This window comes from Nycticebus coucang, chromosome 3, assembly GCF_027406575.1.
Source record: "Nycticebus coucang isolate mNycCou1 chromosome 3, mNycCou1.pri, whole genome shotgun sequence".
Lineage (NCBI taxonomy): Eukaryota > Metazoa > Chordata > Mammalia > Primates > Lorisidae > Nycticebus > Nycticebus coucang.
This window is the reverse complement of record NC_069782.1, coordinates 74,242,941-74,262,306: the sequence shown is the minus strand read 5'-3', so window position 1 is coordinate 74,262,306 and position 19,366 is coordinate 74,242,941. Positions and strand designations below refer to the sequence as shown.

Below are 19,366 nucleotides of genomic sequence, written 5' to 3'. Positions count from 1 at the left end.
AGTTCATTCATGCTTATGTGGCTTCTAGGCAGTTCTGCCAAATATTCAAAAATAAATCATTCTAGTTTTAAAAAATTTTCTAGAAACAGTAAGAAGGAACACCTGTAACTTATTTTATAAGTCAGCATAATTTTAACAGAAAAATCCAAAAAGATGAGAAAGGGAATTTAAAGGCAATCTTACTCATGAAATAGATGAAAAACACCTGACATGTATACACGCCCACATGAACACACACAGATATGTGAGTGGATATGGATGTGTGTGTGTGCATGCAAACCAAATCTAGCAATGTAAATTAAGACCCATGATTCCAAACATCATGACCCATGAGTTTGCCTCAGGAATGCAAGAGTGCTGCATTCCATTAACACAATCTATCAATTGAACACATTAAAGAAGGGGAAAAATCATAAGATCACCTCAACAGATTAAGAAAAGTATTTGGTAAGTGCTCTTAAGTATGATAAAAGGGAACTTTCTTAACCTGACAATTAGGGTATTTAAAAAAACCTCCAGCAAATACCACACTTACTAATGAAACACTGCAGAGTATCCCCAGTGGCATAGATGGATTACAATTGCCAACTTAAAATTCTCTACCCTTCAAACACATATTTTTTAAATGAGAGAAAATAAAGGTATCTGGAAACACACTAAAATGGAGTTTGCTATCAGCAAACTTGAAGTCAGAAGCATGGGCAGGGAACCGTTATTACCACTTTCATCAATACTGCACAGGAAGGCTTGACAAGCATAGGAGGACAAGAAAAGAAACTAAACATTTAAAAATTGAAAAGAAACAAAACTCTCACTATTCACAGATATAAGATAGAGATAAATAATAGTAAAAAATTCAAAAGATGTGTTTTCCCCATTAAATAAAATACTGGTACATGGTGAAAAAAAAATTCAAAAGAAACTGAAAGTGCATTATTAGAATTAACAGTTTTGGGCAAGATTTCTGAACACAAAAATTAACAAGCAAAAATCAATGATTTCTAAACACCTACAACAGATGATAAAAAGACAGGTACAATGGCATCAAAAATGCAAAATATCTAGGAAGAATCTGAAAAATAATACACAAATCCACTGTGTGAAAAATTACAGAACTTAATTGAAAGACAATAAAGACTAAATAGATGAATCCTGTTCTACAATTGGAAGTGTTGTAACATAAATATAGACATTTCTCCCCAAAGTAATCTTATAGAGAGCCAAGAGATTCCAATCAAATTCATAAGTTTCTGTGAAACTTAATAAGCTTATTCTAAAATTTATATGAAAGTATAGTCATGACGATCTTTAAGAACAAGGCAAGTGGATAAAGTATTCCAGATATCACCCTGTAGAAAGTAGAGTAATTCAGGCTGTGTGATAATGGCATGGTGAAGGACAGCCTAATGGAACATAAGAGAGGTCAGAATCATACCTGTGCTTGTAATGACAAGTGATGGATGAGAGACCGGTTTTGCAGATATGTGGGTAAAGTGTGGATGCAGAGCTGGAAAAAGGTGAAATGCAGTCTTTACCTCACAACATACCCCAAGATCTCTTCCATTTAGGTTAAAGACATAAGTGAAAAAAGCAAAAATATGTAGGAGATATTGAGAAGATAATGTATCTTTAAGAAACCCTTCCCTATTATGAGGTCACAAATCAATAACAAAAGTAGTAACCAACTCCTCACCAAAGAAGATATACAGATGGAAAATAAGCATAGGAAAGATGCTCCACATCACATCATCAGGGAAATGCAAATTAAAACAACCAAAGACCCAATACACACTTATTAGAAAGGGCAAATTCCAGAATACTGACACCACCAAATGCTGTTGAGAATGTGAAGCAACAGGAACTCTCATTCATCGCTGGTGGGAATGCAATATAGTATAGCCACTTTGGAAGACAATTCGGCAGTTTCTTACAAAACATAACATACTCTTACCACATGATCTAGCAATTGCACTCCTTGTTATTTGCCCATAGGAGATGAAAACTTATGTCCGCACAAAAACCTGCAAATAGTTGTTCACTGTAGTTTTTACTCATAACTGTACAAACTTGGAAGCAATCAAAATGCTCTTCAATAGGTAAATGGGTAAACTGTGGTACATCTCGACAATGGATTATTATTCAGTGCCAAAAGAAATGAGCTATCAAGACATAAAAAGATACGGAAGAAACTTACTAAGTGAAAGAGGCCAATCTGAAAAGCCTACACGTTGTATAATTCCAACTATGTGACCTGATAAGAAGATCAGTGGTTGCCAGGGGTTGGAGGAAGGGAGAGAGAAATAGAGCATAGAGGATTTTCAGAGCAGTAAACTATTCTGTATGACACTTTAGTGGTGGATACGTGTGATTTTACATTTGTCTAAACCCATAGAAAGTATAATACCAAGTGTGAACCCTAATGTAAACTATTAACTTTAGGGGATAATGCAGGTTCATCAACTGTAACAAACTGTAACAAGTTTATTACTGTGGTGGGGGATGTTGATAATGGGGGAAACTGTACATGTGTGGGCAAGGGGTACAGAGAAATTCAATGTACCTTCTGTTCAATTTTGCTGTGAATCTAAAACTGCTCTAAAAACTAAATTCTATTTTAAAGGTAGAAATCATAAAAAAAATTAGTCACATTAAAGTTAATTTTTATTCACCAAAAAGTACCATCAAGAATGGGAAAAAGAAGCCACATTCATATTCTTGGCAGAATATGTCTGCAAACATTTAACCAACAAAAATTGGCATCCAGATTTTGTGAAGAATTCCTATGAACTGGCAAAAATGGGCAAAAAGACCAGAAATGCAAATTGTAACTATAATTCCTGCTTAAAGCCCACTAAATTGGCAAGAATTAAAAGCCTGATAAAATTAATTACTGCCAAGGCTGCAAAGGAAACTCTCAGTGCTAAAAGATGGTCCTCCTTGGAAAGGTAAACATGAACATACCATTTTAGCTCAGCATTTTTACTCCTGCAAAAATTCTAGCACACTTACAAGAGACATGTACAGTGGTGTTCATGACAACACTGCTTTGTAATAGCAAAAGCAAACAACAAAAAGCTCCAAACAAATAGTACCAATAACAGAATAACAAAAAAACTGGAAACAACCCAAATATCTGCCAACAATAGAGTTAATAAATATCAAAGTATAGTCACACTGAAGGGGTTAAAATATGCTATTTTGGCATATTGACTATTTATGTTAGAGACACCTGAAAAACAAGCACAAAAGCAAGTACAAAAAGATCATTTTCACCTTTGTGCTGTTTCTTAAGAACATGTGGAAGATACTCATTATACTAGAGAGGCAACATCCTTGTTTTCAGTTATGAGAAGATGAGAACAAAAGAGTATTGCCCAGACTGTGTTAAAAGTTTATTTTTTAAGCCTCCCCACATAATTTAATAACATTTCAGTTTACTATTCTTTATCCAATTCAGGGTGGAAGTAACTGACTCTAAAGGCTTTTTGGGGTCTTTCTTTTAGAGGGTTCCTGTTCCACATAAAATTTGCATTAAATAAATCTCTATGCTTTTCTCCTGTTAATCTATCCTATGCCAGTTTAATTCTTAGCCCCAGCTGAAACCCTAAAATGAGGGGGAGTTTTCTCTTCCCATAATACAATGAAATATTATTCAGTAATAAAAATGAACTGATTTTGAGATTAACATGGATGATCCTCAAAAAAAAAAAAAAGAAAAAAGAAAACAGAAACCCTAAATGAAAGAGAATATATCATGATATAATAATGTACATAAATTCAAAAACAGCCAAAACTAAACAGAATATTGGGCAGAGACACATAAGTCACTGGGAAAACTATGACAAAAAGCAAGTAAAAATTATCACAAAAATCGGATAGTGACGACTATGGACAGACTGACGGTATGTGATGGAGAAAGGGTATATGGACCTGTCATTGGTAATACCTCATATTGTAATCTAGGCAGCTGATGTTTGCTTTATTCTTTAAAGTACAAATTATAGCCCAGTATACTGGCTCACACCTGTAATCCTGGCACTTTGGGAGGCCAAGGCAGGAGGATCTCTTGAGTTCAGAAGTTTAAGACCAGCCCGAGCAATAGAGAGAGCCCCTCTCTAGTAAAAAATAGAAAAATTAGCCAGGTATTGTGTGGCAATGCCTATAGTCCCAGTTACCAAAGGCATTTGCATAGGCATCTGCAGTTTCAATGAGTTATGATGACAGTACTGCACTCTAACCTGCTAGGTACAGAGCAAGACTCTGACTCAAAAAAGAAAGAAAAAAAAGTACACAATTACATGTTAGATACTTTTTCTGTATTTATGATATTCTATAATATAGTGAAATTATCACATTTTCTTTTATCTTTTGGTAACAAAATAGTTTATTGGTACCATTTAATGTCAAAAAACATAGTAATGTTTCCATTTCTTAGCTTCTATCTTTAAATTAAAAGCTAGTTATTTTTTTAAAAAGGAGCAAAAGTGGCATGGATTCTCTCAAAAACAAGTTGCAACTTACCTTTGCAAATAATAAAGTTCTCTCACTTTAAATACTGTAATAATTGACTGGTCTTCATAATAAATAATTGTATATAAAAGAAGACAATGGCCTGAATTATTTTGCAGAGAATATTTTATATTTAAAAATAAAATCCCTAAACACTACCCCAACTTTAACACTTGTAAGAATAATTAGTTGAGTTATTGTAAAATCGAATTCATGTAGCACCTAGAAATTTGTAACATTTCAGATATTATTTGCTATGAAAAAATGTGATGATTTTTCTTCTGTGAATTTTCAGGGGTTTATATACAAATAAAATTCAATATCAGCCCATTTTAAAAGCCAAAGATTGAAAAATTATGCATGTCTTTCATCTTATACCCAATTTCTGGACCTAGCAATTGACCTAATGGTAAAAGATCCATGTTTGATAAATAATACAGTACAGTCCTACCTGAATATTTCTTATTCACCTTGTGTTATTAATATAACTTACATCTTAATTAAAACAACATTATACATGCACGCAATACATGTACATTTCTCTAAAATATTCTGTAATTCAGATTTCTACTCAGACTACTTTCCTCTCCTTCCCTTTTCTCAAATCAGAATGATCTTATGTATACCTCTTGAAATTATTTTTTGAAGGTGAAACTCTTTCAACTCAAAGTATTATACTAATATACATATAGATATAGCATATATTAACCTATTAGAAAGTAAATGATAATAAATACATATGCATCAATGCTAAATGAGAAAATATAAAGCAAAAAAACCAAACCAAACAAAACAAAAAGAAAAGAAAAAACCATGTTATGCTCATCTATTCTGAACCACCACAGGCAGGCCCTGAGGTAGCTGGCTCACATAAATTGATGTTCCCAGACACAGCAACTGAACTGTATGTCAATATAATTAAATGCTGTTAAAAATGTCTTCATGTTTTTTCTGTTTGTTCAAAACAGTCTATAGCAACTTTGACTGCTAATCTTGAACATGATGATGATGTAGTAACATAGTGTATTTTTAAACAAGCCATTGATTCTAACTATTTTCTATTATTACCCATTTGCTCAAAAATAGACATTTAGGGGCTAAGCAACATTAAGTTAAGGGGTTTTGATTTCTGCCTTCTCTTGACTGATGGAGGATTTCAGATGTATCATTTAATTACCCCATTTCAGTGAATTTTTCAAGCTATCAACCAAAGCTCTTCATTTAAAAATCAAGTGGGGTAAAACAATTTTTTAAAAAAACAAACAGGGAGACAGTGGTTGATGTTGAAGATACTTATCCACACACTACGTCTATAATACTCCATCCCCTCTGTAGGAATGTGCTGCTTCCGACTCACCGTTAGCCCAGCACATCCCATCTCTCCACTCAGATACAGTGAGGACACCATGCAATCCCACATGCAATCAGAGGATGGGCACCAGGCAGAAATTAACTCAAAACAACCTTTGGGACAAAAGCTGGTGTAGTATTCTGACAAAACAGAGGCTTTGTGCTGAAACACTTGTTTTTTTCTTTGCATATCAGGTTGAACCGCTAAAGTAATGTCAGCAAGAACATGAAAAATAAACATGTCTTCTCTGAAAGAGGCACTGCATCTGGAATTGGAATTAAGGCTAAATAAACAGTGCTGGTTTGTGGTTCAGACTGTTAACATGTTAACAATTACATCAACCAATAGCTTCACTGTTTGTCCTGTATGCCTGTTTATGAAGGTGTGTCTCTATTTCCTCCCTGAAGACCAGCATTCCCAGGTGGGAGTGAGAGGCCTCATTCATTGCTTTGGACTGGATGCACATGCGGTACTGCTCAGGGGTCAGCTCATCAGCACAGCGCTTTTCATGCCATAGGTGGAAAAGACCAGGAACCGGAGTCCGAATTACCATAAGGTCACCATGTAAGTATTTTCGATAAAGATGAACATCTTCTCCACCCCAACCTTTTACTTCCATGTCAAATCCACCTGCAGGATCAAAATTGGCATTATAAGTAACTAATAGGTAGAGCACAGAGAAACATCATAAAGATTTACATGTTCTGCTTCAAAGGAGATGGCATGGTATAATGTAACGCAAGGACACATGATGTGAAGGAGTAACATCCTAGTTTGAAGTCCAGTTCCAAGCCAACATTTAGACTCTAGATCAAGCTCAGTCATTGAGAATATCAAAATGAGATTAATTATTTGAAAACACTTCATAAACTTTACAGATCTATAGAAAATTTATAGAAAGTCAGGTGATCGGCACCCTCCCACCTCTGGAAGAGCTGCACTGGGACTCTCCTGGACCTCTGGAAGAGCTGCGTTGGGACCCGCGATCAGCACCCTCCCAGACCTCCGTAAGAGCTGCGCCCACCCAGGCCCCAGTAAGAGCTGCGCCGGACCCGGGACCCTGCTGACCGGGCATCCCCATGCTCTGACCAGGAACTCCGGGAGCCATGCAACCCTGCGTCCTCCCTCCTGTACCCTCCCTGCCTCCACACAGGCCTGCTCATCTGGCCAGAGAATCTGGTAGCCACGTGCCCTCTGGAGCCATCCCTGACTCTCTGCGGAGCCCTTCTCCTGCGAGAGACTGCTGGATCTTTGGGCCCTCGGTGCCAAAGTCACTGGGCGCCAGGCACCACCCCCTACTATGTTGCTGGATCGGGGTGTCAGACTCCGGAGCTGCTCTCACAACCAGAACTCCCTGGCTGGGGCAGCCCCAGAAGAGCTACGCAGGGTCACTCCCTACAAAGATCTAGCAACAATAGAGTGATCCCCCCGTAGTCTAATCTTGGAGAGACACCACCCCAACTCTGAGGATGGCCAGAGGCAACAGTGAAAAACAATCATGAGACAAAATCAAAGGAAAAACTCTGGCAATATGAATAATCAGAGTAGATCAACTCCCTCAAGGATCAGTGGGGCAGACACAGCACAAGATCCCATGCACAAATAGCTGTGATGTCAGAAATCAAATTCAGAATCTGGATAGAAAATAAAATCGAATTAGAATTCCAAGCAGTAACCCAAAAGATGTCTCAAGAATTCAACGAATTCAAAGACCAAACGACCTAAGATTTTGACACATTGAGACAAGAAGTTGCATCCCTCAAAGATCTGAGAAACACAACAGAATCCCTCAGTAACAGAATGGAGCAAGCAGAAGAAAGGATTTCTGACATTGAAGACAAAGCTTTCCAACGCTCCCAAACTCTCAGAGAGGAAGAGAAATGGAGGGCAAAAACAGATCACTCTCTCAGAGAGCTCTAGGATAATTTGAAGAAAACCAATGTTCGTCTTATAGGGATCCCCAAAAGCGATAAAGTGGCTTCACAAGGCACAGAGTCTCTTCGCCAGGAGATTATGAAAGAGAACTTTCCAGACATGCCAAGAGATTCTGAATTTCAGATAGCTGACAGTTTCAGAACTCCAGCACAACTCAACCCGAATAAAACATCCCGAGACACATCATAATCAATTTCACTGAAGTTAATATGAAGAAGAAAATTCAGAAAGCAGCCAGACGAAAGAAAACCATCACCTACAAGGGGAAGAATATTAGAATAACTGCAGATCTCTCTGCTGAAACCTTTCAAGCTAGAAGAGGATGGTCATTCACTTTTAATCTCCTAAAACAACTTTCAACCCAGGATCCTGTACCCAGGTAAACTGAGTTTCATTTATGATGGAAAAATTAAATACTTCAATGACATTCACATGTTGAAGAAATTTGCCACAACTAAACCAGCTCTCCAGGATATCCTCAGACCTATCCTCCATAAAGACCAGCATAATCCTCCACCACAAAAGCAAACCCACCCAGAAAATTTTAATCAAATTCCAACTTCCACAGTCGCAAAAGGATTAAAAATGTTCACCGGACTCTCGAAAGGCTTATCAATATTCTCAATTAATGTGAATGGTTTAAATTGTCCTCTAAAGAGGTACAGGTTGGCTGACTGGATACAAAACTCAAGCCAGTATCTGCTGCATACAAGAATCACATCTTACATTAAAAGACAAATATAGACTCAAGGTGAAGGGATAGTCATCTACACTCCAGGCAAATGGAAAACAGAAAAAAGCAGGCATTGCAATCCTATTCGCAGATGCAATAGGCTTTAAACCAACCAAAATAAGGAAGGATAAGGATGGACACTTCATATTTGTTAAAGGTAATACTCAATATGATGATATTTCAATTATTAATATTTATGCGCCCAACCAGAATGCACCTCAATTTATAAGTGAAACTCTAACAGAGATGAGCAACTTGATTTCCTCCAGTTCCATGGTAGTTGGAGATTTTAATACCCCTGTAGCAGTGCTGGATAGATCCTCCAAAAAGAAGCTAAGCAAAGAAATCTTAGATTTAAACTTAACCATTCAACATACGGACTTAACAGACAGCTACAGAACATTTCATCCCAACAAAACTGAACACACATTCTTCTCATCAGCCCATAGAACATACTCCAGGCCACAAATCTAACCTCAGCAAATTTAAAAAAATAGAAATTATTCCTTGCATCTTTTCAGACCATCATGGAATAAATGTTGAACTCAATAACAGGAACCTGCATACCCATATAAAAACATGGAAGCTAAACAACCTTATGCTGAAGGATAGATGGGTTATAGACGAGAATAAGAAGGAAATCACCAAATTTTTGGAACAAAACAACAATCAAGACACGAATTATCAGAACCTCTGGGATACTGCAAAAGCAGTCCTAAGAGGGAAATTTATAGCACTGCAAGCCTTCCTCAAGAAAATGGAAAGAGAGGAAGTTAATAACTTAATGGGACATCTCAAGCAACTGGAGAAGGAAGAACATTCCAACCCCAAACCCAGCAGAAGAAGAAGACATAACCAAAATCAGGGCAGAATGAAATGAAATTAAAAACAAAAGAATTATACAACAGATCAATAAATCCAAAAGGTGGTTTTTTGAAAAGATCAATAAAATAGATAAACTTTTGACCAACCTAACCAGGAAAAAAAGAGTAAAATCTCTAATTTTATCAATCAGAAATGGTAATGATGAAATAACAACAGACCCCTCAGAAATTCAAAAAATCCTTAACGAATATATAAGAAACTTTACTCTCAGAAATATGAAAATCTGAAAGAAATTGACCAATACTTGGAAGTACGCCACCTGCCAAGACTTAGCCAGAATGAAGTGGAAATGTTCAACAGGTCTATATCAAGTTCTGAAATAGCATCACCTATACAAAATCTCCCGAAACAGAAAAGCCCAGGACCAGATGGCTTTACGTCAGAATTCTACCAAACCTTTAAAGAAGAACTAGTACCTGTATTACTAAACCTCTTCCAAAATATAGAAAAAGAGGAATACTACCCAACACATTCTATGAAGCAAACATCACCTTGATCCCTAAACCAGGAAAAGACCTAACAAGAAAAGAAAATTATAGACCATATCACTAATGAATATTGATGCAAAAATATTCAATAAGATCCTAACAAACAGAATCCAACAACACATCAAAACCAAGTGGGATTTATACTAGGCTCTCAAGGCTGGTTCAATATATGTAAATCTATAAATGTAATTCAGCACATAAACGAACTAAAAAATAAGGACCATATGATTCTTTCAATTGATGCAGAAAAAGCTTTTGATAATATACAGCATCCCTTCATGATCTGAGCACTTAAGAAAATTGGTATAGAAGGGACATTTCTTAAACTAATAGAGGCCATCTACAGCAAACCCACAGCCAATATCATATTGAATGGAGTTAAACTGAAATCATTTCCACTTAGATTAGGAACCAGGCAAGATTGCCCATTGTCTCCATTGCTCTTTAACATTGTAATGGAAGTTTTAGCCATTGCAATTAGGGAAGAAAAGACGATCAAAGGTATCCACATAGGGTCAGAAGAGATCAAACTTTCACTCTTCGCAGATGACATGATCGTATATCTGGAAAACACCAGGGATTCTACTACAAAACTTTTAGAAGTGATCAAGGAATATAGCAATGTCTCAGGCTACAAAATCAACACCCATAAATCCGTAGCCTTTATATATACCAACAATAGCCAAGCCGAAAAAAACAGTCAAGGACTCTATTCCTTTCACAGCAGTGCCAAAGAAGATGAAATATTTGGGAGTTTATCTAACAAAGGACGTGAAAGATCTCTATAAAGAGAACTATGAAACTTTAACGAAAGAAGCAGCTGAAGATGTTAACAAATGGAAAAACATAACATGCTCGTTAAAATGTCTATACTACCCAAAGCAATATATAATTTTAATGCAATTCCTATCAAAGCTCCATTGTCATGTTTTTAAGATCTTGAAAAAATAATACTTCGTTTTATATGGAATCAGAAAAAACCTTGAATAGCCAAAACATTACTTAGAAATAAAAACAAAGCAGGAGGAATCACGCTACCAGACTTGAGACTATACCATAAATCAAAAAAGTGATCCAAACAACATGTTACTGGCACAAAACCAGAGAAGTAGATGTCTGGAACAGATTAGAGAACCAAGAGATGAATCCAGCTACTTACCGTTATTTGATCTTTGACAAGCCAATTGAAAACATTCAGTGGGGAAAAGATTCCCTATGTAACAAATGGTGCTGGGTGAACTGGCTGGTGATCTATAAAAGACTGAAAGTGGACCCACACCTTTCACCATTAATTAAGATAGACTCTCACTGGATAAAAGATTTAAACTTAAGACATGAAACTATAAAAATACTTGAAGAAATTGCAGGGAAAACTCATGAAGGAATCGGCCTGGGTGAATATTTTATGAGGAAGACTCCCTAGGCAATTGAAGCAGTATCAAAAATACACTACTGGGACCTGATCAAACTAAAAAGCTTCTGCACAGCCAAGAACATAGTAAGTAAAGCAAGCAAACAGCCCTCAGAATGGGAGAAAATATTTGCAGGTTATATCTCCGATAAAGGTTTAATAACCAGAATCCACAGAGAACTCAAACGTATTAGCAAGAAAAAAACAAGTGATCCCATCTCAGGGTGGGCAAAGGACTTGAAGAGAAACTTCTCTAAAGAAGACAGACGCACAATCTATAGACACATGAAAAAAAGCTCATCATCCTTAATCATCAGAGAAATGCAGACCAAAACTACTTGAGATATCACCTAACCCCAGTAAGAGTAGCCCACATAACAAAATCCCAAAACCAGAGATGTTGGCATGGATGTGGAGAAAAAGGCACACTTCTACACTGCTGGTGGGAATGCACACTAATATGTTCCTTTTGGAAGGATGTTTGGAGAATACTTAGAGACCCAAAAATAGACCTGCCATTTGATCCTATGATTCTTTTACTAGATATATACCCAGAAGAGCAAAAAAATCATAATATAACAAAGATATCTGTACAAGAATGTTTACTGCAGCCCAATTCGTAATAGCTAAGTCGTGGAAGAAGCCCAAGTGCCCATCAACCCACGAATGGACTAGCAAATTGTGGTACATGTATACCATGGAATATTATGCAGCCTTAAAGAAAGATAGAGACTTTACTTCTTTCATGCTTACTTGGATGGAGCTGGAACATATTCTTCTTAGCAAAGTATCTCAAGAATGGAAGAAAAAGTATCCAATGTACTCAGCCTTACTATGAAGCTAATTTATAGTTTTATATGAAGGCTATAACCCAACTATAGCACAAGAATATGGAGAAAGGGCCAAGGGAGGGGATGGGAGGGGGGAAGTCCGGGTGGAGGGAGGGTAATGGGTGGGGCCACACCTACGGTGCATCTTAGAATGGGTACAGGTGAAATCTACTAAATGCAGAATACAAATGTCTACATATAATAACTAAGAAAATGCCATGAAGGCTATGTTGAACAGTTTGATGAGAATATTTCAGATTGTATATGAAACCAGCACATTGTACCCCTTAATTGCAGAAATGTACACAGCTATGATTTAACAATAAAATAAATAAAAAGAAAATTTATAGAAAGTCAAAGGAAAATATAAATCACCTACAATCTTACTACCAGTAATATTTTATTATATTTTCTTTCTATCCTTTGAGACACAAGGTTTTCTGGGTTACAGAAAACTTTCCAGAGGGGAAATCAAAGGAATGAACCAAGCTGGAGATATAAACTTGAGAACTGGTATACAGATGACTTATAGCCAGGGAAATGAATGAAATTATTGAAGAAGTTTAGAGGGAAAACAGGGGCTAGGTCTAAACACTAAGAAATGACAGTTTAGACATTAAACAAAAGTGGAGAAAGATAAATCAGCAAATAAGACTGAAAAATGACTCCAGATGAGGGAGGAAGTTCTGGAGAAGGTACCATCACAGAACTCAAGAGAGAAAGTTTCTTGAGGAAGTTGTTCCCAAGCATGTATGCCACTGAATTAAGAACTTAAAATTAACTAAGTAGACCTGTCAGCATAGATGTTATTTATAACCTCACCTCACCTAGAACAATTCTGGTGGACCCATGGGCAGAAGGTTAACTGGAGTGCTGACATGACAAAAGAGGTAGGGGGAAGACTGCTTCAAACTGGGTACACAAGCTCAGCAACTAACTTTAAAGAAGCACGGAGAACACAAACCATTTGGAGTTTTTTTAAGAACTAGAAAACAAATTCTTTTTATTTTTTATTATTATTATTATTATTATTTTTTTTGGTTTTTGGCCGGGGCTAGGTTTGAACCCGCCACCTCCGGCATATGGGACCGGCGCCCTACTCCTTGAGCCACATGCGCCGCCCTAGAAAACAAATTCTTAAAAATGGGAAAAAATTATGTAATAAAGAGTTCGACTTCTAAATTATGTCTCCTGTCAAATAATACTAACCTACTTAATTGCAATAATTTATCCTACCATTCACAGGATGGTCAATAATCCTGAGATCTCTGAAAAGTATTAAAAAATCAGAGTTAAGATCACCTGAGCTCAGGATTTCAAGATCAGCCCAAGCAAGATTGAGACTCTGTCTCTACTAAAAATAGAAAAAACGAGCTGGATGTTGTGGCAGGTGCCTGTGGTCCCAGCTACATGGGAGGCTGAGGTAGTCTGAATATTTACGCGGTGAACCGAAGTCTCAGCCCTCATTCCACAGGACTGAAAATACTCACGTCTTCTAACCTCAAATTTGGAAATATAATTCATCCCTTGAAAAGCAGCCATATGGAGCAAGATGGCGGCCGAGTAACAGCTTCCTTGCATCTGGGCACCGTGAGTCTGGGGAGATAGGACTCCAGGCATCTCTGGCTGGTGGGATCTGCCTACCATCACCCCTGTGAGGATACAGGGAGTCAGCGAGAGACTTCTGGACCCCAAGAGGAGGACTAAAACAGTGGAAAAATGGCATGAGAACTTAAAGAGCAAGAGGAAGTGAAAGGAAAATTAGGGCAAGGAAACAGATAAAAGAAATCACTCATGAGGAAGAATCAGCAGAAAACTCCAGGCAACATGAAGAACCAGTCCAGAACAACCCCGTCAAGGGACCATGAGGTAGCTACTGCAGAGGATTCCACCTATAAAGAAATGTTAGGAATGACAGAAAGGGAATTTAGAATACATATGTTGAAAACAATGAAAGAAATGATGGAAACAATGAAGGAAATGGCTAATAAAGTGGAAAATAACCAAAAGGAAATCCAAAAGCAGAATCAAATAAGAGATGAATGATATGAAGAATATAAAAAGGATATAGCAGAGCTGAAGGAACTGAAACAGTCATTTAGGGAACTTAAAGATGCAATGGGAAGTATCAGCATCAGGTTAGACCATGCAGAAGAAAGAATTTCAGAGGTAGAAGACAAAGTTCTTGAGATAACTCAGATAGTAAAAGAGGCAGAAAAGAAGAGAGAGAAAGCAGAACGTTCACTGTCAGAATTATGGGACTTTATGAAGCGTTCCAACATATGACTTATAGGAATCCCAGAAGGGGAAGAAGAATGCCCCAGAGGAATGGAAGCCATACTAGAGAATATTATAAAAGAAAATTTTCCAAATATCACCAAAGATTCTGACACACTGCTTTCAGAGGGCTATCGGACCCCAGATGGCCTCAACTCTAACCGAGCTTCTCCAAGACATATTGTGATGAACCTGTCCAAAGTCAAGACAAAAGAAAAGATTCTGCAAGCTGCCAGGAGTAAGTGCCAGTTGACCTACAGGGGCAAATCCATCAGAGTGACCACAGACTTCTCTAATGAAACTTTGCAAGCAAGAAGACAATGGTCATCTACCTTTAATCTACTTAAACAGAACAATTTCCAGCCCAGAATTCTGTACCCTGCTAAGCTAAGCTTCAAAATTGATGGAGAAATCAAATCATTTACGGATATACAAACATTGAGGAAATTTGCCACAACAAGACCAGCTCTACAGGAAATACTTCAACCTGTTCTGCACACTGACCACCACAATGGATCAGCAGCAAAGTAAGAACTCAGAAATTAAAGGACAGAACCTAACCTCCACACTGATGCAAAAGATAAAACTAAGCAATGGACTCTCACCAAATAAGACGAATAGAATACTACCACACTTATCAATTATCTCAATAAATGTTAATGGCTTGAATTCCCCACTGAAGAGACATAGACTGGCTGACTGGATTAAAAAACACAAGCCATCCATTTGCTGTCTGCAAGAAACACACCTGGCTTCGAAAGACAAATTAAAGCTCTGAGTCAAGGGTTGGAAGACAATTTTTCACGCAAATGGAATTCAGAAGAAAAGAGGAATTGTGATCTTATTTTCAGATACATGTGGATTTAAAGCAACTAAAGTCAAAAAAGACAAAGACGGTCACTTTATATTGGTCAGGGGAAAAATACAACAAGAAGATGTTTCAATTCTAAATATTTATGACCCAATTTAAATGCTCCCAGATTCTTGAAACAGACCTTACTCAGTCTGAGCAATATGATATCTGATAATACCATAATAACAGGGGACTTTAAAATTCCTCTTACAGAGCTGGACAGATCCTCTAAACAGAAATTAAACAAAGATATCAGAGATTTAAATGAGACCCTAGAACAACTGTGCTTGATAGACGCATGTAGAACACTCCATCCCAAAGATAAAGAATATACATTCTTCTCATCACCCCATGGAACATTCTCCAAAATTGATCATATCCTGGGACACAAAACAAATATCAACAGAATCAAAAGAATTGAAATTTTACCTTGTATCTTCTCAGACCATAAGGCACTAAAGGTGGAACTCAACTCTAACAAAAACGCTCCACCCCACACAAAGGCATGGAAATTAAACAATCTTCTGTTGAATAACAGATGGGTGCAGGAAGAAATAAAACAGGAAATCAGTAACTTCCTTGAGCATAACAACAATGAAGACACAAGCTACCAAAACCTGTGGGATACTGCAAAAGCAGTTTTGAGAGGGAAATTCATCGCTTTAGATGCCTACGTTCAAAAAACAGAAAGAGAGCACATCGACAATCTCACAAGCCATCTTATGGAATTGGAAAAAGAAGAACAATCTAAGCCTAAACTCAGTAGAAGAAAAGAAATATCCAAAATCAAATCAGAGATCAATGAAATTGAAAACAAAAGAATCATTCAGAAAATTAATGAAACAAGGAGCTGGTTTTTTAAAAAAATAAATAAAATAGATAAACCATTGGCCAGACTAACGAGGAATAGAAAAGTAAAATCTCTAGTAAACTCAATCAGAAATGATAAAGGGGAAATAACAACTGACCCCGCAGAGATACAAGGGATCATCTCTGAATACTACCAGAAACTCTATGCCCAGAAATTTGACAATGTGAAGGAAATGGATCAATATTTGGAATCACACCCTCTCCCTAGACCTAGCCAGGAAGAAATAGAGCTCCTGAACAGACCAATTTCAAGCACTGAGATCAAAGAAACAATAAAAAAGCTTCCAACCAAAAAATGCCCTGGTCCAGATGGCTTCACACCAGAATTCTATCAAACCTTCAAGGAAGAGCTTATTCCTGTACTGCAGAAATTATTCCAAAAAATTGAGGAAGAAGGAATCTTCCCCAACACATTCTATGAAGCAAACATCACCCTGATACCAAAACCAGGAAAAGACCCAAACAAAAAGGAGAATTTCAGACCAATCTCACTCATGAATATAGATGCAAAAATTCTCAACAAAATCCTAGCCAACAGATTACAGCTTATCATCAAAAAAGTCATTCATCATGATCAAGTAGGCTTCATCCTAGGGATGCAAGGCTGGTTTAACATACGCAAGTCCATAAACGTTATCCACCATATTAACAGAGGCAAAAATAAAGATCACATGATCCTCTCAATAGATGCAGAAAAAGCATTTGATAAAATCCAGCATCCTTTTCTAATTAGAACACTGAAGAGTATAGGCATAGGTGGCACATTTCTAAAACTGATTGAAGCTATCTATGACAAACCCACAGCCAATATTTTACTGAATGGAGTAAAACTCAAAGCTTTTCCTCTTAGAACTGGAACCAGACAAGGTTGTCCTCTGTCACCTTTACTATTCAACATAGTGCTGGAAGTTCTAGCCAATACAAGTAGGCAAGACAAGGAAATAAAGGGAATCCAAATGGGAGCAGAGGAGGTCAAACTCTCCCTCTTTGCTGACAACATGATCTTATACTTAGAGAACCCCAAAGACTCAACCACAAGACTCCTAGAAGTCATCAAAAAATACAGTAATGTTTCAGGATATAAAATCAATGTCCACAAGTCAGTAGCCTTTGTGTACACAAATAACAGTCAAGATGAGAAGCTAATTAAGGACACAACTCCCTTCACCATCGTTTCAAAGAAAATGAAATACCTAGGAATATACCTAACGAAGGAGGTGAAGGACCTCTATAAAGAAAACTATGAAATCCTCAGAAAGGAAATAGCAGAGGATATTAATAAATGGAAGAACATACCATGCTCATGGATGGGAAGAATCAACATTGTTAAAATGTCTATACTTCCCAAAGCAATCTACTGATTCAATGCCATTCCTATCAAAATACCAACATGGTATTTTCAAGATTTGGAGAAAATGATTCTGTGTTTTGTATGGAACTGGCAAAAACCCCGTATAGCTAAGGCAGTTCTTAGTAATAAAAATAAAGCTGGGGGCCCAGCTACTCGGGAGGCTGAGGCAAGAGAATCGCTTGAGCCCAGGAGTTGGAGGTTGCTGTGAGCTGTGTGAGGCCACGGCACTCTACTGAGGGCCATAAAGTGAGACTCTGTCTCTACAAAAAAATAAAAAAATAAAGCTGGGGGCATCAGCATACCAGATTTTAGTTTGTACTACAAAGCCATAGTGGTCAAGACAGCATGGTACTGGCACAAAAGCAGAGACATAGACCCTTGGAATCGAACTGAAAACCAAGAAATGAAACTAACATCTTACAACCACCTAATCTTCGATAAACCAAATAAGAACATACCTTGGGGGAAAGACTCCCTATTCAATAAATGGGTGTTGGGAGAACTGGATGTCTACATGTAAAAGACTGAAACTGGACCCACACCTTTCCCCACTCACAAAAATTGATTCAAGATGGATAAAGGACTTAAATTTAAGGCAAGAAACAATAAAAATCCTCAAAGAAAGCATAGGAAAAACACTGGAAGATATTGGCCTGGGGAAAGACTTCATGAAGAAGACTGCCATGGCAATTGCAACAACAACAAAAATAAACAAATGGGACTTCATTCAACTGAAAAGCTTCTGTACAGCTAAGGAGACAATAACCAAAGCAAAGAGACAACCTACACAATGGGAAAGGATATTTGCATATTTTCAATCAGACAAAAGCTTGATAACTAGGATCTATAGAGAACTCAATCCACATGAAAAAAGCCAACAATCTCATATATCAATGGGCAAGAGACATGAATAGAACCTTCTCTAAAGATGACAGAGGAATGGCTAACAAACACATGCAAAAATGTTCATCATCTCTATATATTAGAGAAATGCAAATCAAAACAACCCTGAGATATCATCTAACCCCAGTGAGAATGGCCCACATCACAAAATCTCAAAACTGCAGATGCTGGCGTGGATGTGGAGAGAAGGGAACACTTTTACACTGCTGGTGGGACTGCAAACTAGTACAACCTTTCTGGAAGGAAGTATGGAGAAACCTCAAAGCACTCAAGCTAGACCTCCCATTTGATCCTGCAATCCCATTACTGGGCATCTACCCAGAAGGAAAAAAATCCTTTTATCATAAGGACACTTGTACTAGACTGTTTCTTGCAGCTCAATTTACAATCGCCAAAATGTGGAAACAGCCTAAATGCCCACCAACCCAGGAATGGATTAACAAGCTGTGGTATATGTACACCATGGAATACTATTCAGCTATTAAAAAAAATGGAGACTTTACATCCTTCGTATTAACCTGGATGGAAGTGGAAGACATTATTCTTAGTAAAGCATCACAAGAATGGAGAAGCATGAATCCTATGTACTCAATTTTGATATGAGGACAATTAATGACAATTAAGGTTATGGAGGGGGAAGCAGAAAGAGGGACGGAGGGAGGGGGTGGGGCCTTGGTGTGTGTCACACTTTATGGGGGCAAGACATGATTGCAGGAGGGACTTTACCTAACAATTGCAATCAGTGTAAACTGGCTTATTGTACCCTCATTGAATCCCCAACAAAAAAAAAAAAAAAAAAGCAGAAAAAATATTCAAAGAAAAACAATTGGCCTCTGTGTCCATGGGTTCCACTTCTGCAGATTCAACCATGGATCAATAATATGTATGTGTGGGGAAACCCAAAAAAGGAAAAAGAAAAAAAAACAATAAAAATAATACAAATTAAAAAAATATAGTATAACAACTATTT

General features: G+C 37.3%; 1 protein-coding gene across 2 annotated transcripts in view; it reads right to left on the bottom strand.

The window, feature by feature from the left end:
- Positions 1-2,233: 2,233 nt before the first annotated feature.
- The window catches only part of CSGALNACT2 (chondroitin sulfate N-acetylgalactosaminyltransferase 2), a 65,145-nt gene continuing 48,012 nt past the window's right edge, over positions 2,234-19,366 (bottom strand). Inside the window, exon 7 of one of the 2 annotated variants that reach the window (XM_053585435.1) lies at positions 2,234-6,490. In XM_053585435.1, coding sequence (XP_053441410.1) covers positions 6,198-6,490 — 293 coding nt within the window. In that variant the 3' untranslated portion in view covers positions 2,234-6,197. The remainder of the gene's footprint in view (positions 6,491-19,366) is intronic. The other variant, XM_053585432.1, reaches the window with a different exon arrangement.